Source organism: Lithobates pipiens, unplaced genomic scaffold (genome assembly GCF_037356315.1).
Source record: "Lithobates pipiens isolate NorthernLeopardFrog02 unplaced genomic scaffold, aLitPip1_a1.2 Scaffold_27, whole genome shotgun sequence".
Taxonomy (NCBI): domain Eukaryota; kingdom Metazoa; phylum Chordata; class Amphibia; order Anura; family Ranidae; genus Lithobates; species Lithobates pipiens.
This window is the reverse complement of record NW_027507788.1, coordinates 30,886,984-30,906,473: the sequence shown is the minus strand read 5'-3', so window position 1 is coordinate 30,906,473 and position 19,490 is coordinate 30,886,984. Positions and strand designations below refer to the sequence as shown.

The 19,490-nt window shown below is 42.4% G+C and overlaps 1 protein-coding gene across 1 annotated transcript; it reads left to right on the top strand.

Annotated features, from left to right (window-relative positions):
• The first annotated feature begins 3,492 nt into the window (after positions 1-3,492).
• LOC143933136 (uncharacterized) lies at positions 3,493-15,731 on the top strand. The gene is made up of 5 exons (XM_077456071.1): positions 3,493-3,626; positions 6,876-6,995; positions 8,430-8,582; positions 12,025-12,177; positions 15,418-15,731. Exons 1-5 carry the CDS (start codon positions 3,578-3,580, stop codon positions 15,567-15,569), a joined length of 627 nt encoding a protein of 208 aa, XP_077312197.1. The 5' UTR covers positions 3,493-3,577; the 3' UTR covers positions 15,570-15,731.
• Positions 15,732-19,490: the final 3,759 nt, after the last annotated feature.

Below are 19,490 nucleotides of genomic sequence, written 5' to 3'. Positions count from 1 at the left end.
CATTCCTTTCACATTCGTCTAGTTTAATGAAATGCATGCAAATGTGTTGAAATGGATATTGTGGCATGGGAAACGTCCCTTTTTGTGGTTTCATGCCACCTTGGGCATTGTGTTTTGAACATATGATACACTGAGAGCAAAAAGTTTTTGAATAATTAGTAAATCCATATGCTGTGCAAGGCTACCATGCCCTCGCTTGACACATGAGTTACTCCATGTGTCAACACTGCAGAATATCTGAACAGAGATTTTGATAATACAGTTTTGTTTTCAGGAGACATATAGATTTCATCAACAGATTTACATTTGTTTGTCTGCCATAATTTCTTTTCACTAGGTGGTGCTACATGTTGCATGTCTTTGAGGACTGTATTATCTACCTGTGGTATTTCCTCGTTTTATAAGAGTGTCTGTTGTTGAGCTGCTGTTTTTTGCAGCTTCATCTGCTTTTCAATTTTCCTGTGATACTGGGTCTGTACCCTGTTTCCCCAAAAATAAGACCTAGCGTGATTGTCATGATGGCTGCAATATAAGCCCTACCCCCCAAATAAGCCCTGGTTAAAGTCCTTATAGATCTTATTTTCAGGGTAGGGCTTATTTTCAGGGAAACAGGGTAAGGCTTATTTGGGGGGAAGGGTTTATATTGCAGCCATCACTGACAATCACACTAGGTCTTATTTTCGGGGAAACAGGGTATGTGTGGTATGTGAGATGGGTTTTCCACTAGAGGTCACCATTTCCCTATTCTTGCATTGTTATGTTGTTGTTGCATTGTTATGCAAATACATGTACTGTTGAGAATGCATATTGGCTGTCTGTGTAAATAGTAACCGATTTTCCTACTGAGAGCTCACAAGACCTAGTCAATGCTACAATTTCCGCAACCTATGCTGAAAAATGTTTGGGCAATGGTTTGGCTTCGATAACTCTAGCATTTGTCACTATAGCATAACCTGTTTGAAAACCATAAGCTCTATTATTTAAACCAAACCATTTATTTCCATACAACTTGTGTGGCAATAAAATGTGTCACTTATAACAACATAGCCTAACTCTCTCTTTAAGGCAATAATGGGGCACAAAAATGGCATCTTCCCTTTTCTTTTTTTAAAATTAAGATTAAAGGATGCTGTCTTGCTTTACAAAAAGTTTCCTGTCTGCCCATAAACTCTCCAGGAGCTATTCAACCATATGTGTCTAATCTATTCTCAGAGGCAGGGATTTAATGGACACACTTAAATCTGTCATTACATTATATTAGTCTATTCTTGGATGGGTAACGGTACCTGGCTCATTACAGGGTCTACTCTTGTACATGTAGGTAACCCCAATCCACTTTCCAAGTTTGGGGTTCAAGATGTGTCACTTTATCAAGGAACATAGAACCTTGAGGTGTGGCACTAATTGTTCTTTGATACCCTAGAGCACTGACATTTGGGGATGACACGCTACTAAAGTAGGATTAAAATTATTATCCTAAACAGCTTCTGGAATTCTCAAATATATATATTTTTTTACTTCAACCTCTTTAACTTCTTCAGTCCTGGAAGATTTTACCCCCTTCCTGACCAGAGCACTTTGTCTGTTGACTTCCCTATGGCTTCCCCCATGCGTCAGAGGGGGCCGGGGGTCACCGGGTGGCCCCGCCCTCTTTTATATAAGAGCTGTCACAAGAACAGAAGCGTCACACAGCAGGAGACTCCCATTGAGGTGGATCGTCCAGAGGACGAAGCGGGGAAGAAGAAGCCGGAGGAAGATGTTGGACGAGAAGACCGGAGGAAGAAGCAGAGGAAGATAGAGGAAGAAGCGGGGAAAGAACAAGATGGAGGAAGAAGAGGAAAACCGAAGGAAGTTCAGAAGAAGATGGAAGAAGAAGCAGGGCAAGAAGACATTAATAAAGGTAATTGTCAAAAACCGGCTTTTGTCTTTTTTAACATTTTTGACACTTTTTTGTGAAATGGTAGGGGTACATCTGTACCCCATTACCAAATCACACATAGAGGCGGCCGGGATCTGGGGGTCCCTTTCTTAAAGGGGGCTTCCAGATTCCGATAAGCCCCCCGCCCACAGACCCCCACAACCACTGGACAAGGGTTGTGGGGATGAGGCCCTTCTCCCCATCAACATGGGGACAAGGTACTTTTTATGAGAATAACTTGCATATAAGCCTTTAAAATTAGCACTATTAGCCATTAGCACAGTGCCCCAAGCAGTGCCCCAAGCATGGTAATACCATTTGGCATTCGGGTACCACTTTTATGAAGAGAAACTGGAATGCTCACCAGGCAGCTAAGTGGAAAAAGCCACCTGAAAGCTAGCAGTCAGCAGCATAAGGGATGCATTCCTCCTCTGTCCAGCTTCTCCATTTCCTCCTCTCCCCCACCATACAAGATTTTGTATCAGAAACCTCTAGTATCAGAAACCCAAAGTGATGAAAGCATAGGATGGGGCACAAAGTAGGGGCAAGCATAGGCTGTAACCATGATTTGAGTTTGCCAATCCCCCTTTCTATCGCCAACCTTAGCACTGAGCAGGCATCTTGGCACCCAGTGACAGTAATAGATCAGGCACCTATGCTCTTTTGTCATTCTTAATTTTATCCAGTTAGTTGTTCTCAGAAACACCAGCCCATAGTTGCCAACATTGTCAAAAATGTGGAGTCCCTCCTTACATTGGGTTTCCCCAGCGGAGTCCCTTCTTACATCAGTGTCCCCAGCGGACTCCACTGGGGACACTGATGTAAGGAGGGACTCTGCTGGTGATACTGATGAAAAGAGGCACTCCACTCTGGAAAAACTGATATAAGGAGGGACTCCGCTGGGTACACTGATGTAAGGAGGGACTCCGCTGGAAACACTGATGTAAACATGGACTCTGCTGGGGACACTGATGCAAAGAGAGACTGCGCTGGGAACACTGATGTAAGGAGGGACTCCGCTAGGGACAATGTTGTAAGGAGGGACTCCTCTGGGGACACTGATGTAAGGAGGGATGTTACTTACATGATTATTAAGAGAAAATACATTTTAAAAATAATATTAAAACTCACACAGTCTCCTCAGCTAAATATTTTCAATATATTACATTTTTATTTTTGATTTTAGATTAGGTTTTATGAGGTATTTTGTGGCACACTTTCCTGCCATAAAATCAGTGCCTCAGACTTATTCCTGGGTTACCAATAACACCCTTCAGGGATAGTAGCAGGGCATGGAAATGTTGCCTTGCTGCCTGGGTACATGGGCTTTACTCATTTCTCACCGTACATTAGTTTGAGGACAGGGGTTAAATTATTTCTTGAAATTGTTCTTGGATACAAAATAACAAACCATTCCAAGTTTTTGCACAGGTGTCTAAACATTACAGATCCTTCCTTGAGTTAACAATAAAATTCAATTATAAAATATAGATTTTGCCAAAGAGGAAATGTGGCACCTTGGCACAACATAAAAGCTTAAAGTAGCATAAATATCTCTCCTATAATCCCAAACCCTCACTCAAATCTAGTTTCAGCTACAAGACCTGTCAGGCAACTCAACTATTGGCCTTCGAAACCTGAACTGGGGCTTCCGTAACCATGAATAAAATCTTCGTCCTTTTGATCTTGAGTTCTATGGTAACTACAGGTAAGAAATACTTATAACATAAAACTGCTTTTTTATTTTTTTTATTTGTGTCGCTCCATTGTACTAAACGTTTGTACTTTAATTGTAAATTGGAAGCTACAGAGTATGTATGTCCTAACAATTAACTGGTTTTATTTACTCCAAATGTGTCTATTAAATATATAATCATTATTTATTGCAGGTACTTAGATATTGCCATCAATTTATGCAGCTCTTAACATATACATTATACATTCACATCAGTCCCTGCCCTCAAGGAGCTTACAATCTAAGATCCCTAACACACATTCATACATGCCAGAGCCAATTTAGACAGGATTTGATTGACCTACCAGCATGTCTTTAGAGTGTGGGAGGAAACCCACGCAGGCACAGGGAGAACATGCAAACTCCTGGCAGATGGTGTCATGGTTGGGATTTGAACCAGTGACCCTTTTTCTACCAGGTGAAAGGAGTTTACAATCTAAGGTCCCTAACATTAGACATGGGCGGTGTCAATAAATTTGTTTCGTTCCATTCCGTTATGGTTTGTATTAGAATTAATTCGTACTTCGTATTTTGTGTCCGAAATTCAATTCCAGTTCGTATGAAATACGAATTGTCATTAGGTTTGTTAACTTGTACGAACGTTCTTTACAATTAATTTAAAGTCAAAAATATACCTCAATATGACAGTCGATGCTAATGGAAGTATGGTTTTTATCCGAAATACAAAATTCCATTGAAGAATTTCCGATCTGAAATACGAATTTTCGTTAGATGAGGGGCTCCCACCATCCCTGTGCTGTGCTGACTTCCTCCTGGGGCTGTACCCCTGCTGTGCTCAGTATATCAGCACAGCACAGGAATTTGGGTACAGCCCCAGGAGGAAGTCAGCATAGCACAGGGATGGTGGGAGCCCCTCATAATAAGTCGTCGACGCGATGGCGACTGATCCGAAAATTTGTAAACAAAAGTTCATATTTCGTACAAAATTTGGACGCATGGCAATTCGTATTTCATATCCTCCCGAATGTACAAATTTAGGGAAATTCGTACAAATATGAGATTTGTACGAAACTAATCACACATGTCTACCTAACATGCATTCATACATGCTAGGGCCAATTTAGACAGGATCTGATTAACCTACCAGCATGTCTCTAGAGTGTGGGAGGAAACCCATGCAGGCACAGGGAGAACATGCAAACTCCAGGCAGATGGTGTCATGGTTGGGATTTGAACCAGTGACCCTTTTGCTACCATGTTAAAGTTCTAACCACTACACCACTGTTCTGCCCATATAATTGGTAGCATGTTGCTAAAACTATTTATAAAATGCAATAGAATACACATTGATTCTTCTGAGAGATACAGAGCTGATAATATTTCACAAGGTCAGTTACTGAAAAAAAGTTTTGTTGATAAGTGATATAACCCTGAACTTATATAGAGAGGGTTCACCAAAATTGCCTTACTGGTCCATCCAGGGCTAACAATAAAGACACATGGCCCCAAATTGTTGTTAAAAGAGAAGTATGGGTTTCCCCAAAAAAAAAAAATCTGTATTTACTTAGGTTGATGCAAGATTGGTCCGATCCTGCATCTATCCCCCTCCAGCTCTAAGACCAAGAACTGAGCAATCAAACACTACTTTAGAGGGCTTTAGAATGAACTGCACTCCTATGATCCGTAGGAGAAGAACAGCCAAAGAAAGCTTTGGCTATTGTTCTCAGATAAGGGATTGCATAACTTGTAGAACAGAGGGAGTAGTCTCTGCCCTCCAGTGCCCATGCCATATCCAATATATTGGACGACCAATGTGGAAGAGAATTAGGGAACATATCCAAAACATTACAAAAGGTCGCCCTTAGCATAGCATCTCAAACCATGGTGCAACTCACCACAATAAATATTGCTCCTTCCTAATTTTTTGGGGAATTGAAAAATATTACCCCCATTGAAGGGACAGTAATAAAATGACCACACTCAGCCAGCGGGAATCTTTTTGGATACACAAGATGCAAACCCTTCATATGCTAGGCCACAATATTGAATTTGACATTAACTGTTTTATCAGTAATTAATTATTAGCTTAAGTTATATCAATTTTATAATTTTTTGTCAATATTTAATATTTAGTTCATCGCGTATTATTATTTTCCTCATCTCTCTCATGTAATTTTATTATATTTTTAAGGTGAACATTGTAGTTGATTATTAGAGAATTTTGGGGAATCATTTTTGAGCTGCACACTTAGTGACATCATGCTTGTCATTTTGACTTATCTTACCTTTACTTTTTTTTACCCTGTATTATTATTTACTCTACATTATTATTCCTTGATCCTAGGTTCACACCTATGTGTTTTTAGTGCATTTTGCAGTTTGCAGAAATGCACTACAGTCCATTTAACATGGTTTCCTATGGTACAAGTTCACAACTATGTGTTTTTTGCGGCTTGTGCATTTTTGGAAAGGGTGGGGGACTTTTGTTTATGGATTTTGGGGGAAATAAACTTCAAAGAAATTGCACCAGAAATGCAAGTGTTGCGTGTGATGCTATTTTTGATGTGTTTTGCGTTTTTTATTTTAACACTGTATATAGTTGGTTGCTAAGCAGGCATCCTTAACAACCGATGAGTTATCAGCTGTCAGCGGGGTTCCCAGCATTTTTTTTTTTTTTTACATTCAGCTGACAGCTGATGACTCATCAGTTCTTAAGGACACATCGGCTGGATTCCCGGCCTGCTCATTAGCAAGCTTTAGTAAATAAACCCCATAGTGACTGAGTGAGTATGAACAGCATCTAATACACCATTTATTGATAGTTTTTTATTATGTGGGTTTAGGGACAATTTAAGTCCCACTTGCAGTGCTCTCCCCACCTTGTTCCTCTTGCTGAAGCTGTGCTTAAAAACTAGCATATTCTCCTTTGGGCAGGCTTGGCAAAGGGGGCTGTGCTCCTGAAACATGTTGCCACATGCTCTTTCCTGAGACTGCTATACCAGGTCCATGCAGTGCCGTGAACATCACCAGCTGTCATCTTACATAGGGCGGTTCAGCATGGCTTACTGATTTCAGTGACCCTCTTAATTTTACCAATTAAGAGCATGACACAGTTTTTGCATTGCAGCCAGAGGGACAATAGGAGAGAGGTAGTAGTTGGGGGAGGAGAAGCAACAGTTAGGTAAACTGATAACTTTGCCTGAATGGGAAAATCACTGAATTTTCAATTTACTTCCATCATGTTGCCTTTTTGTTTTTTAGGGCATCTCACAACCATGTGCAAAAGATGTTGGAATCTTGACTCAACTGAATGCTGCACAGAAAAGGAGATTGAATGTGATGGATCCAAGTGCATGATGCTGTCAGAATATTGCAATGTCAGTAAGTATGGGTTATGTTCTTGTGTGGCATCTATTGCCAGTGGCGCATCTCTTTACTGGGAAGAAGGTACGCTTGTTAGCATGGGGAAACTGCATGCTGATATACACTATATTACCAAAAGTATTGAGACACCTTACCTTTACATGCACATGAACTTCTGTGGCATTCCAGTCTTAGCCCTTGTACACACGGTTGGAGATTCCAACAACCAAATCCGTCGGATTTTGTCTGACGGATCTTGTCCGAAACTGTTGCATACACACGGTCGGACAAAGTTGTCGGAAAATCCGATCTTTCAGAACGTGATAATTTCGTTACGATGGGACTACGTTCAGCCTAGTAGCCAATAGCTTTGATGTAGGAATTTGATCTGAACATGCGTGGCACTTTGTCCGATCGGAATTCTCTACACATGATCGGAGCATTTTGTCGGAAAATATTTCCGGCAAGTTGGAAAATTTGGTCCGACGGATATTCCGACAGAAACAGTCCGAAGCATACCACACACAGTCGGAATATCCGACAAAACGCTCCGATCGGACACATTCCGTCGGAATCTCCGACCGTGTGTACAAGGGCTAAGTCTGTAGGGTTCAATATTGAGTTGGCCCACCCTTTGCAGCTATAACAGCTTCAACTCTTCTGGGAAGGCCGTCCACAAGGTTTAGGAGTGTGTCTATGGGAATGTTTGGCCATTCTTCCAGAAGCGCAATAGTCAGATCAGGCACTTTACTTCCAAGTGCACTTTTAGTAAATAACCCACAATGTACCGACATGAGGAATTCCTTCAGGGGAATTCCATTCTTTCTTTCAGCCTTTCAAGCTGACAAAAATACCAACAGTGTACGGCCAACTTTAGACTGACCTAACCCATGACTATATCCCAAAGGCCAGTTTAGCACTTGCAGCAGCATACTTACCTTATACAGTGTTACTTTTTTTGTCTATCCTTTTTTGTCTATCCTTTTTTTGTCTATCCTTTTTTTGCCTATCCTTTTTTGTCTATCCTTTTTTTGTCTATCCTTTTTTTGCCTATCCTTTTTTGTCTATCCTTTTTTTGTCTATTCTTTTTTTGCCTATCCTTTTTTGTCTATCCTTTTTTGCCTATCCTTTTTTGTCTGTTCTTTTTTTGTCTATCCTTTTTTTGTCTATCCTTTTTTTGTCTATCCTTTTTTTGCCTATCCTTTTTTGTCTATCCTTTTTTTGTCTATTCTTTTTTTGCCTATCCTTTTTTGTCTATCCTTTTTTTGCCTATCCTTTTTTGTCTATCCTTTTTTTGCCTATCCTTTTTTGTCTATCCTTTTTTTGCCTATCCTTTTTTGTCTATCCTTTTTTTGCCTATCCTTTTTTGTCTACCCTAATTTAAAGTGACAAAAAAGTACAAAAAAATGTCTTGTAGGAGTTCACTTTCATGCTTTGTAATATTTTTTTCAGGCGATGTGATTTATAATAGCGTGAGAAAAATGTGTGCAGTGGAGATGTTGTGTGATATTTGTTTCTCTGCGTCAACAAACCATGGCTTCAATCTCCGCGTCAGTGGTGAATGTGGGGAAGGAGACTACAGTAACGCCGAACTGAAGTTTAAGGGTGAGTTTATTTATCTCCATCTGTGAAAATAATTATGGTTTTGTTGTTGTTTTTGTCCTATTTTTGTTCTATTTTTTAAGCAAAAAAGAAGTGCAGTAATTCAACAAACAACTGTAAGGTTTAACGTATTTAAAGCCCGTTTTTTGGAATTTTGGGTACAGTAAAGCCATGGCCAAAAGTTTTGAGACGGACACAAATTAAAGTGGTGTTGTCACCAAAAAATGAAAAGCTGCTTAAAATTCATAAAAAAAAAAAAAAAAAAATAATTGTCAAAAAAAAATTTTTTTACTCACCTCTAAATACCGGTTGCTAGGGGGTCCCTCGTAGTCTGCCTTCTTCATTGCCCGGGCTGGTGACATCACTTCCCCTTGCGCCGCACATTCACCTGGGACCTGTCACGTGTCCCAGGTGACTGTAAGGTGTATCACGGCGCCCTGCGCCGCTCGCGCATGCGCAGTGGGTGCCCGGCTGTGAAGCCACAGCCGGGTGCCCACAGTATGCATGACGGCGCCGCGAGCAGAGCGGGGAACGAGGGGGGGCTTCGTTCCCCCGCATCGCTGGACCCTGGGGCAGGTAAGTGTCCGATTATTAAAAGCCAGCAGCTGCAATATTTGTAGCTGCTGACTTTTAATTTTTTTTTTTTAAGGGGTACCCCACTTTAATTCAGTTTCCGTTTTTATGATAGCAATTTGCATAAACTTCAGAATGTTATAAAGAGTGATCAGATGGATTATTTGCAAAGTCCTTATTTTTCATGAAAATGAACTTAATCCCATAAAAAAAACATTTCCACTGTGTTTGCGAAGAAGGCTTCAGGGTGTCCAAGAAAGTTCAGCAAGCGCCAGGACCGTCTCCTACAGTTGATTCAGCTGCGGGATCGGGGCACCACCAGCGGCTATCTGGTGGCAGGTTTGGCACCACTGGAGCGCAGGGTGATGATGTCACGAAGAGTAATCTGGCCACACCCACCATTTGCTGAGGCACGCTATGCGCATCACATTACTACTGTCCTTGAGGCACCCAAAGGTGTCCCAGGCCACTAAAATGTTTGGGTTTGGCTTGAAGAAAAGGTGGCAACCCTACTGCATACACAGTGAGAAGACTTTTGGAGGATGGCCTGGTGTCAAGAAGGGCAGCAAAAAGCAATTTTTCTCTAGGAAACACATCAGGGACAGACTGATATTTTGCAAAAGGTACAGGGATTGGACTGCTGAGGACTGCTGAGGAGCAGTCTCTCTCTTCGCAGAGTCGTATTGCATGGGAGTTAACACAGAGTAGCGATCAGACTGGGATGTGTCCACGGCACCCCATTTGAAAAAGCCTGATCCATACCACCTCACCTAGAAATTCAGCCTACATAGGGCCCCTTAGCTCATCTCAGTGTAGGTCTACATCTTGGCATCCCTAGGGAGGATTTTCTCTAAAGCCCCATACACACTATCAGATTTTCTGCTGAGTTTTTCCATCAGATTTACCAAAACCATATAATATGAGGTCAAACCTTAGGATTTTCAATGTGTATGTAATCAGGCAGGCCCTTCTACTACATGGTTTTGGTAAATCTGAAGGAAAAAGTCAGCAGAAAATCTGATAGTGTGTATGGGGCTTAAAAGGGAGCTAACACCTGCTTATAACTTTTCCATTACCATGCCAAAATTTCAACAGAGCCATCTAGTGGTAGACAAGCAAACTGCATCTGCTAACAAATGAGATGAGTCCCCGCACTGCCAAATACATACCAGATTCTTATCAAGGGTGTGCATCATACAGAAAGTAGGCAACACACAGGCAACCATACAACCACAATGATCTCCCCCCCACAGAGCGAATCCCCTCACCCCCAAATTCCTGTTGCTACAGAGTGGCAGAGAAAGAGGCTGTTGCAGAAGAGCAGCTATAACTAGAGCTGAGAAGGAATGGAGAGATCCACTTCCGCGGGAATGGTATGGCTGTGTAAGTCACCACACCTCTTCCTCTGATATTATATGGATGTGCAGGGCAGGGAGAGTTCTGTGCACACCGCCAGAAAAGGTGCCCTGTCACTTGTGAACAGAGAAGCCGGGAGAGGAAGTGATTATTGCAGAAAACTTCCTCTACCGGCTTCTGTGTTTGAAAGTGACAGCAGTTAAAGGTGAGTACAAGGCAAGTCATCAAGTCATGGAAGTTCTGCCTACTAAATATAATTTATATATAAATATATATATATATATATATATATATATATATATATATAAACACACACTATATTACCAGAAGTATTGGGATACCTGCCTTTACACGCACATCAACTTTAATTGCATCCCAGTCTTAGTCCATAAGGTTCAATATTGAGTTGGCCCACCCTTTGCAGTTAGAACAGTTTCAACTCTTCTAGGAAAGCCGTCCACAAGGTTTAGGAGTGTGTCTACGGGAATGTTTGACCATTCTTCCAGAGGCGCATTTGTCAGATCAGGCACTGATGTTGGGTGAGATGGCCTGGCTCGCAGTCTCTACTCTCTCTAATTCATTCCAAAGGTGTTCTATTGGGTTAAGGTCAGGACTCTGTGAGACCAGTCAAGTTCCTCCACCCCAAACTCACTCATCCATGTCTTTATGGACCTTGCTTTGTACACTGGTGCGCAGTCATGTTGGAACTGGAAGGGGCCATCCCCAAACCGTTCCCACAAAGTTGGGAGCATGAAATTGTCCAAAATGTCTTGGTATGCTGACGCCTTAAGAGTTCCCTTCACTGGAACTAAGGGGCCAAGCCCAACCCCTGAAAAACAACTACACACCATAATCCCCCCTCCACCAAAGGATTTGGACCAGTGCACAAAGCAAGGTCCATAAAGACATGGATGAGTGAGTTTGGGGAGGAGGAACTTGACTGGCCTGCACAGAGTCCTAACCTCAACCCAATAGAGCACCTTTGAAATGAATTAGAGTGGAGCTTGACCTCACAAATGCGCTTCTGGAAGAATGGTCAAACGTTCCTATAGACATGCTAATAAACCTTGTGGACAGCTTTCACAGAAGAGTTGAAGTTGTTATAGCTACAAAGGATGGGCCAACGCAATTGTGAACCCTATGGACTAAGACTGGGATGCCATTAAAGTTCCTGTGCGTGAAAAGGCAGGCGTCACAATACTGTTAGTAATATATTGTATGTGTCGTGGCCATCCCAAATAGCTTGTCCTATGTGCTTGCTATTAAACTGTTGCTGCCACTATGCCGGAGCAAGTAAAATGCGATATTATTAGTTCCTCCCCTTTCTCCATCTATGCTCCACCCTCACTCTACCCCAGGCTTGGGTTTACCGACTTTGGAACATTCCCAGGTATGTAGATAGAAAGGTAGATAGATAGATAGATAGATAGATAGATAGATAGATAGATAGATAGATAGATAGATAGATAGATAGATAGAGAGCAAATGTATTATTATTTTTTATTTATTTTTTCAGAACTATGTCGTGATAAAATGCCACTCAACAACTTTATGTGTCCAAGCTGCTATGTGAACACATCTACTGATGGCTGCGAAAGCAATGAAATGGTATTGTGCCGTGGGAACGAATTTGAGTGTGTGAAGTTAAGGTCACTTGTTCAGCTGTCCGGTATGTATCTATCTCAATTATAATTCTATTGTCATTACCAAATATATACGGAGTGATGTACTCCCTGTCATACATTTTGATTAACTTTGAGGTTCACTGACCATAAGAATGGTATAAGGCTCCAAATATCCCCATTACTTTAAGGTGCAATACAGAATTCCTTTGCCTATTTAATATTAAGTGAACCCTTTAGATAGTCTAGAGCAGGGGTCAGCCCGAGGGCCACATTGTAGATTTTACAAATATTTGCGGGGCGAAAAAATTATTTATTTATAAATAAATGAATAAAATGTAAATAATCTCATCATAGCCTTTCCGCATGTCTGTGTCCCTGTCAATGTCTCCTTGCACATTGTGTCCCCCATCAGAGCCTTTCAACATGTCCGTGTCCCCACTAGACCCTTCCACAAATCTGTGTCCCCATTAGAGCCTTTCCGTACCTCTGTGTCCCCCATCAGAGTCGCCCCAATACCAGTGTCCCCCTATCTGTGTCCTCCATCCATCAGAGTCTCCTCATCATCAGTGTCCCCATCAGAGTCTCCCCATCAACATTGTCCCCATTAGAGTCTCCCCGTCATCGGTATCCCCAGTATCAGTCTCCCCAGCAGAGTTTTTAAATCCTCAGTGTCCCTGTCAGCAGCCTCTCCACCATCAGTGTCCCCAGCAGTTTTCCCCTTGCCACTTACCTCTTGCCTCGAGCTCTCCTTCACCTCCTGACCAAGGCCGTCTTTAAGGCAGGGCAAAAGGGGCAGCTGCCCTGGGCCCTGTCATTGTTGTGGGGCCCAAAGCAGCTGCCTCATATTTGCCAACTATCCCAGTTTACATTCCCTTGAAGTTTTAGTCCTGTGCTGTGTCCCAATATCTCAGTGTGAAGTGCTGCTACTAATGCTGCCCAGCTCTGCCCTATTGTTGTGTACAGATGACTCACCTGCAGACCTGTGTTTACCTATAAATACTGGCATTCATATGTAAATAGCAGTCACATGCATATGTAAATAGCCGAGGCCAACGGCATTGATATGTAAATAAAGGCAGCATTCATAGGTATATCATGCCCCCCTGCAGTGAGGAGAAGATGTGCTGTAACCTATTGCAACCAGTGAGCAGTATTACTGTACAGTAATCTCTAGCAGCCAATCAACAATCAGAAATGTGCTGTAACCTCTAGCAACTAATCAGTGAGCCTTAAGGAGTGCTGTAACCTCTAGCAACCAGTCAGTAAGCCGTAATAATATGCTGTAACCTCTGGCAACCAATCGTAATCGCTGCCTGATCTGATAGAGTAAACTGATTTTAAGTCTTGCTGCTATTTATTGTATGTCTCAGAGAAGGTGGAGAGCGAAATTGCATGGGGGGGGGGGCCTTAAGATTTGCCCAGGGTCCAATCAATATTAAAGACGGCCCTGCTCCTGACTCTCGCCCCACTGCTACACACGTGGAAGGATCTCTAAAACAAACAGCGGGCGGGACGCCGGGAGGTGACCCGCTGAAGACGTCATTGGTTGCTGGGACAGGCAGTCCCAGCAGCCAATCCTCAGCACAGCATGGCAGCATGGGAGGGTGCGGGGGAGTGGCTTTGTTTGCGGGACCTGTCCGTCATACTGCGGATCTGCTGCTTTTAAAGGCAGCAGATCGGCAATGCTATGAGTCTGAGTGAGCTGCGGGCCAGGCAAAAGGCACAAGTGGGCTGGATGTGACCCGCGGGCCGGGGTTTGAAGACGCCTGGTTTAGAGCATATGTACAATATTTTACATAGAGACTACAGCATAATGCCCCGTACACACGATCAGACATTCCAACGATAAAATACGTCCGATTTTTTCAGACGGATTTTGGCCCAAACTTGTCTTGCGTACAGACGGTCGCACAAAATTGTCAGAAAATCCGATCGTTCAGAACAACATGACGTAGAACACGTACGATGGGACTATAAAGAGGCCAGCAGCCAATAGCTTTCATCTCGTAATTTATTCCGAGCATGCGTGGCACTTTGTCTGTCGGAATTCTGTACACACAATTGGAATTTAAATGATTGGATTTTCTTGTCGGAAAATATGAGATCCAGCTCTCAAATTTTGTGTGTCGGAAATTCAGACGGAAAAAGTCAGATGGAGCCCACACACAATCGAATTTTCCGACAACACAGTCCGATCGCACATTTTCCATCGGAAAGTCCAACTGTGTGTACAGGGCATTACAGTCAACCGTTTTTTTGGGGGTTTTTTCGTTTCTTTTTTAATAAAAATCAATCAATAATAACACATTTTTGCTACTATTGAACATCAAACAAATGAGCCTTAAATTTGAGAACTATACATACTGTATGTGATAGGGAAAAGTAATGATGCCTCCTGTGTCTTCTGTCCCAAGTCACTTGAACCGACCAATCATGTAAGGAATTTTGCATGTTTTAGGTACAAATCCCCCCAAAGTAATATTTTGATTGAAGCAAAATCTAGTTTAGTTAATTCACTCTATATTGTTTCAGCCAATGAAGAGTCCATCAGTCGGATCTCCTTATTAGAATTTCAGGATCTGCCCCTGTCCACTCTAATGTAGTTCCAGCTTGGAACAACCAAATCCAAAAACAAAAATGAAAAATATTGTAGCTTACCAATCCTTAGGTGTGGTGGCTGCATTAGTCTTTTATAGGCATTTTTTTCCTTTATTTTTACCTGGGGATGCTTCCAGTAACAATCTTTGTCTTATTCCCCATACACACGATCGGACTTTCCGACAACATAACCATGGATTTTTGTTCGAATGCTGTTGGCTCCAACTTGTGTCGCATACACACGGTCACAAAAATGTTGGCCAACAATTACGAACGTGAGAACGTGGTGACATACAAGACGTACGACGAGCCAAGAAAAAGGAAGTTCAATAGCCAGTGCGGCTCCTTCTGCTTTATTCCGAACATGCGTGAACTTTTGTGTGTCGGACTTGTGTACACGCGGTTGGAAATTCCCACAACAAACATTTGTTGGCGGAAAACTTGAGAACCTGCTAGCCAACATTTGTTGGAGGAAAGTCCAACAACAAATGTTGGATGGAGCATACATATGGTCAGACTTTCAGCCAACAAGCTCACATCGAACATTTGTTATCGGAAAATTCCAGTTGTGTGTACAGGGCATTAGGGTGACAAGGTTCAGAGCAAATCAGGTTTAGTAACATTATTCGCTGTACCCTATTTAGAAGTATTATTTGGTAAAAATAAAATCTTATCTTGATCTGCAGATGGTAAAATGGTACCAATGTCAGTTCAAGGCTGCATTACAGAAGGTGGTTGTAAAATTGGGATTGGAGCTGTACCCGGAGCAAAGGAATTAGACGCAAAGGAGATGACTTGTACCCCTGCAATACCAGTTAATCCTCCTGAAAGTAACTAACCAACCAAACAGCTGCAAGCCAAGCCTGCGTCTTTGTTGGACATTGATGCATGTGTAAAATGTCATAAGCTTTGGTTGCTTTTGAATGACAGCTGAAAACAGCATTGAGTTGTATCAAACAGTAGATGCACTAAATACATGTTAATAAAATCTTTAACTACTCATCAGTGTTACTTTGTTTGCATTTGTCATTATTACTTACACACAGTAATTAGTATATGCAATACACTGCACAATGTCATTGTCTCAATGATGTGTCATCAAGAATTAATTCCTGCAGTAGCCTTTCTCAACCGTTTTACCCTGGAGGAACCATTGAAATCAGTTTATGTCTCAAGGAATATTGATCTTTGCTGCCATTGTGCTGGGTGTTCAGTGGCCCCTGTGCCTTTAAGGAGGATTGGGCTACCTCCAGGCTCACCTGCACCCTATCTATCCATTAGAATGCATGTGCTTCCACTGTGGAGACTCTCATAAATTTACAGGAGTTAGGACTGCAGGTAATACAGGGTGCCAAGAAGAGGCCTTGCAGCTTGTGCATGCATTTTCAAATGTGTGCTAACTAAACTCTTGTTTTTTAACACATATTGATATGCCCTGTACACACGATCAGACATTCCGACAACAAAATACATCAGATTTTTTCCGACGGATGTTGGCTCAAACTTGTCTTGCATACACTTGGAAATTCCAATCGCCAAGAATGAGCTGACGTACAACACATACGACGAGGCTATAAAGAGGAAGTTCAGTAGCCAGTAGCCAATAGCTTCTGTCATGTCATTCTTTCTGAGCATGCGTGGCACTTTGTGCGTCGGAATTGTCTACACGCGGTAGGAATTTACGCAATTGGATTCTGTTGTCGTAAAATTTTAGATCCAGATCTCAAAATTTGTGTGTCGGAAATTTCCGATGTAAAAAGTCAGATGGAGCATACACATGGTCGGAATTTCTGACAAAACGCTCTGATCGCACATTTTCCGTCGGAAAGTCTGACTGTGTGTACAGGGCATGAGACAGGTTCATTTGGTTGGTAAGCAGACTTGTTGGTGAGTTAAGCTGGGAATTTCTCTGGTTTTGTCTTTAATGCGTTGGCCTTCCATGTGCTCCTTGCTGTGAAGGCCAGTTATAGTTGGAGGCAGTGAACATTTTCTTTGATACTGATGTAATATTGGTGAGGGGACACACTGGACATCTTTGCTGCCATTGTGCTATATGCTGGGTGTCCAGTGGCCCATGTTCCTTTAAGGAGGATTGGGCTACCTCCAGGCCCACCAGTCCCCTATCTACCCATTAGAATGCATGTGCTTCCACTGTGGAGACTCTCATAAATTTACAGGAGTTAGGATTGCAGTTAATACAGGGTGCCGTGACGAGGCCTTGCAGCTTATGCATGCGTTTGCCAATGTGTGACAGGTTAATTCAGTTGGTAAGCAGACAAGTTGGTGAGTTGAGCTGAGAATTTCTCTGGTTTTGTCTTTCGTAGGTGTCAAGGAACCCCTGCTAAAACCAATTCATTGGGAGTGAGTGGAAAAAAACTCCCCTTACATTGGTAGCCAGTGTAAATAATGCTCCCATGTACAGTGGTGGCCAGAATGCCACCCTTACAGACAGCTAAAAAGATCATTGGTGTCCTGTAGCTATTTCTACCAAGTGGCATTGGCCCTGGGACTATTCTTGCATCATCATATTGGAGGTAAAATAACCATGGTTCAAGGAACGTCATAAAAAAACATATATGAATGAAGGAATGGCGCTACTTACATATAATAAACATATTAACCCAAAAAATCTATAACTGTGAAGAATCAAAACAACATAAAATCAGTCGATAAAATGTATCTTCCAAGTGTCTTCTGATCACTGTGCCTCAAACAGAGGACTGTTCTCACATAAATTCACTTAAATTGTGCTCCACCACTTTGAGGGCAAAAATTCTCATTTACCAACTTATAATGGCCACAATTGCCTCACTCGCTTTTGGTTTTACTACAGAAATCTCTCCTCTCAACACTTTCCCTCAACTAGTAAGCTATAAAGCAGGGGTGTGCAGTCAGGGGAGGCAGGTGAGGCAGGGCCTCTCCTGCCATGGACATAAAAAAACCACAAAAAAATGTCCCCGGTGTCATGTCACTCGTGTTAGAAGGTCTCGGGTGTGAATTGGGAGCAGGTGTGTTAAATTTGGTGTTATCCCTCTCATACTGGTCACTGGAAGTTCAATGTGGCACCTCATGGCAAAAAAACTCTCTGAGGATCTGAAAAAAAGAATTGTTGCTCTACATAAAGATGGCCTAGGCTATAAGAAGATTGCCAAGACTCTGAGTTGCAGCACGATGGCCATGCACAAGAAAGGTTCCACTCAGAACAAGCCTCGCCATGGTCAACCAAAGACGTTGAGTGCGTCATATCCAGAGGTTGTCTTTAGGAAATAGACGTATGAGTGCTGCCATATATTTCTTTGTAAAAAAAAAAATTGAAAACCATTTATAATTTTTTCCTTCCACTTCACAATTATGCGCCACTTTGTGTTGGTCTATCACATAAAATCCCAATAAAATACAATTACCGTATTTATCAGGGTATAACACGCACTTAAAATCAGGGGAAAATCGCGGGTGCGTGTTATACCCCGATACTACGCGATTTCCGCACAATTTTTTGGGCTCTGGGCGGCTTTCAGCTGCCCAGAGCCCTTCTCGCGGCTTTCGACCACCTTCGGCCCTTCTCGGCGGCTTTCGCCCGCTCTCTGACCTTCTCGGCAGCTTTCGGCAGCCTCGGCCCTTCTCGGCGGCTGAAAACCGGCGAGAAGGTCCGAGAGCGGCCGAAAGCCGGCGAGAAGGGCTGAGGCGGCCGAAAGCCGGCGAGAAGGTCCGAGAGCAGCCGAAAGCCGGCGAGAAGGTCCGAGGCGGCCGAAAGCCACCGAGAAGGTCCGAGAGCGGCCGAAAGCCGCCAAGAACTTTCGGGCGCCACCGAGATACACAGGACATCTCGGCGGCGCCATTTTTAAAAAAAATAAGCGGACAATGCACTAAGGCTGCAATGACAAGGCTGCAATGAGGACAGGCTGCATGACGAGGCTGCAATGAGGACAGGCTGCATGACAAGGCTGCAATGACGCTGACAAGGCTTCAGATGGACACTGATAAGGCTGCATTGATGGGCATTTAAATGTAAGTTTTTTTTTCCTTAAATTTCCCTCCTAAAAGTTTTTTCCACAAAATTCCCTCCTAAACTCGGGGTGCGTGTTATACGCCGGCGCGTGTTATACGCCGATAAACACGGTAAATTTTTGGTTGTAACATAACAAAATGTGGAACATGTCAAGGGGTATGAATACTATTTCAAGGCACTGTATGTAAAGATAGACATTAACAACAATAAATATTATACATCATTTTGCATTATGCAAAAATTGCACATACAACTTATAGTACATAGCACAGTGTATCACATGGAGTATGTAGTCAGTTTGCCATTAAAAAAAGGAGGTCAAAAAGGTTACCACGAATCCCATCAGGGAGTAGGGATGAGACACAAGGTTCGCTAAGTGTCCTCCAAGATATAATATGCTATAAGGTGTATTGTGACAGGCAATTTTTTGGATCCCCCAAAAATGTGTACATATATTTGTGAATATAGAATTAAAACTATAAAAGATTAGAGATCTCACTTCATTATTGAAAAGAACACCATAACATCAGCTCCATTGCTCCCCTAAACCCCTGGACCCCAACCAATGAAAACAAACCACTGATACTACCCAAAGGTTATAAAGCCCAGAGGGGGTGGAAGAGGCTGTCACATGACAAGAAAAAGACAAATAAGTGTTTTGGCACCCAGAGCTTCAAATGGCGTAAAAAAAAAGAATAATGGGAAAGCAAGTAGAACGCTTCCTGCTACTCCGATACGATCCCCGTCACT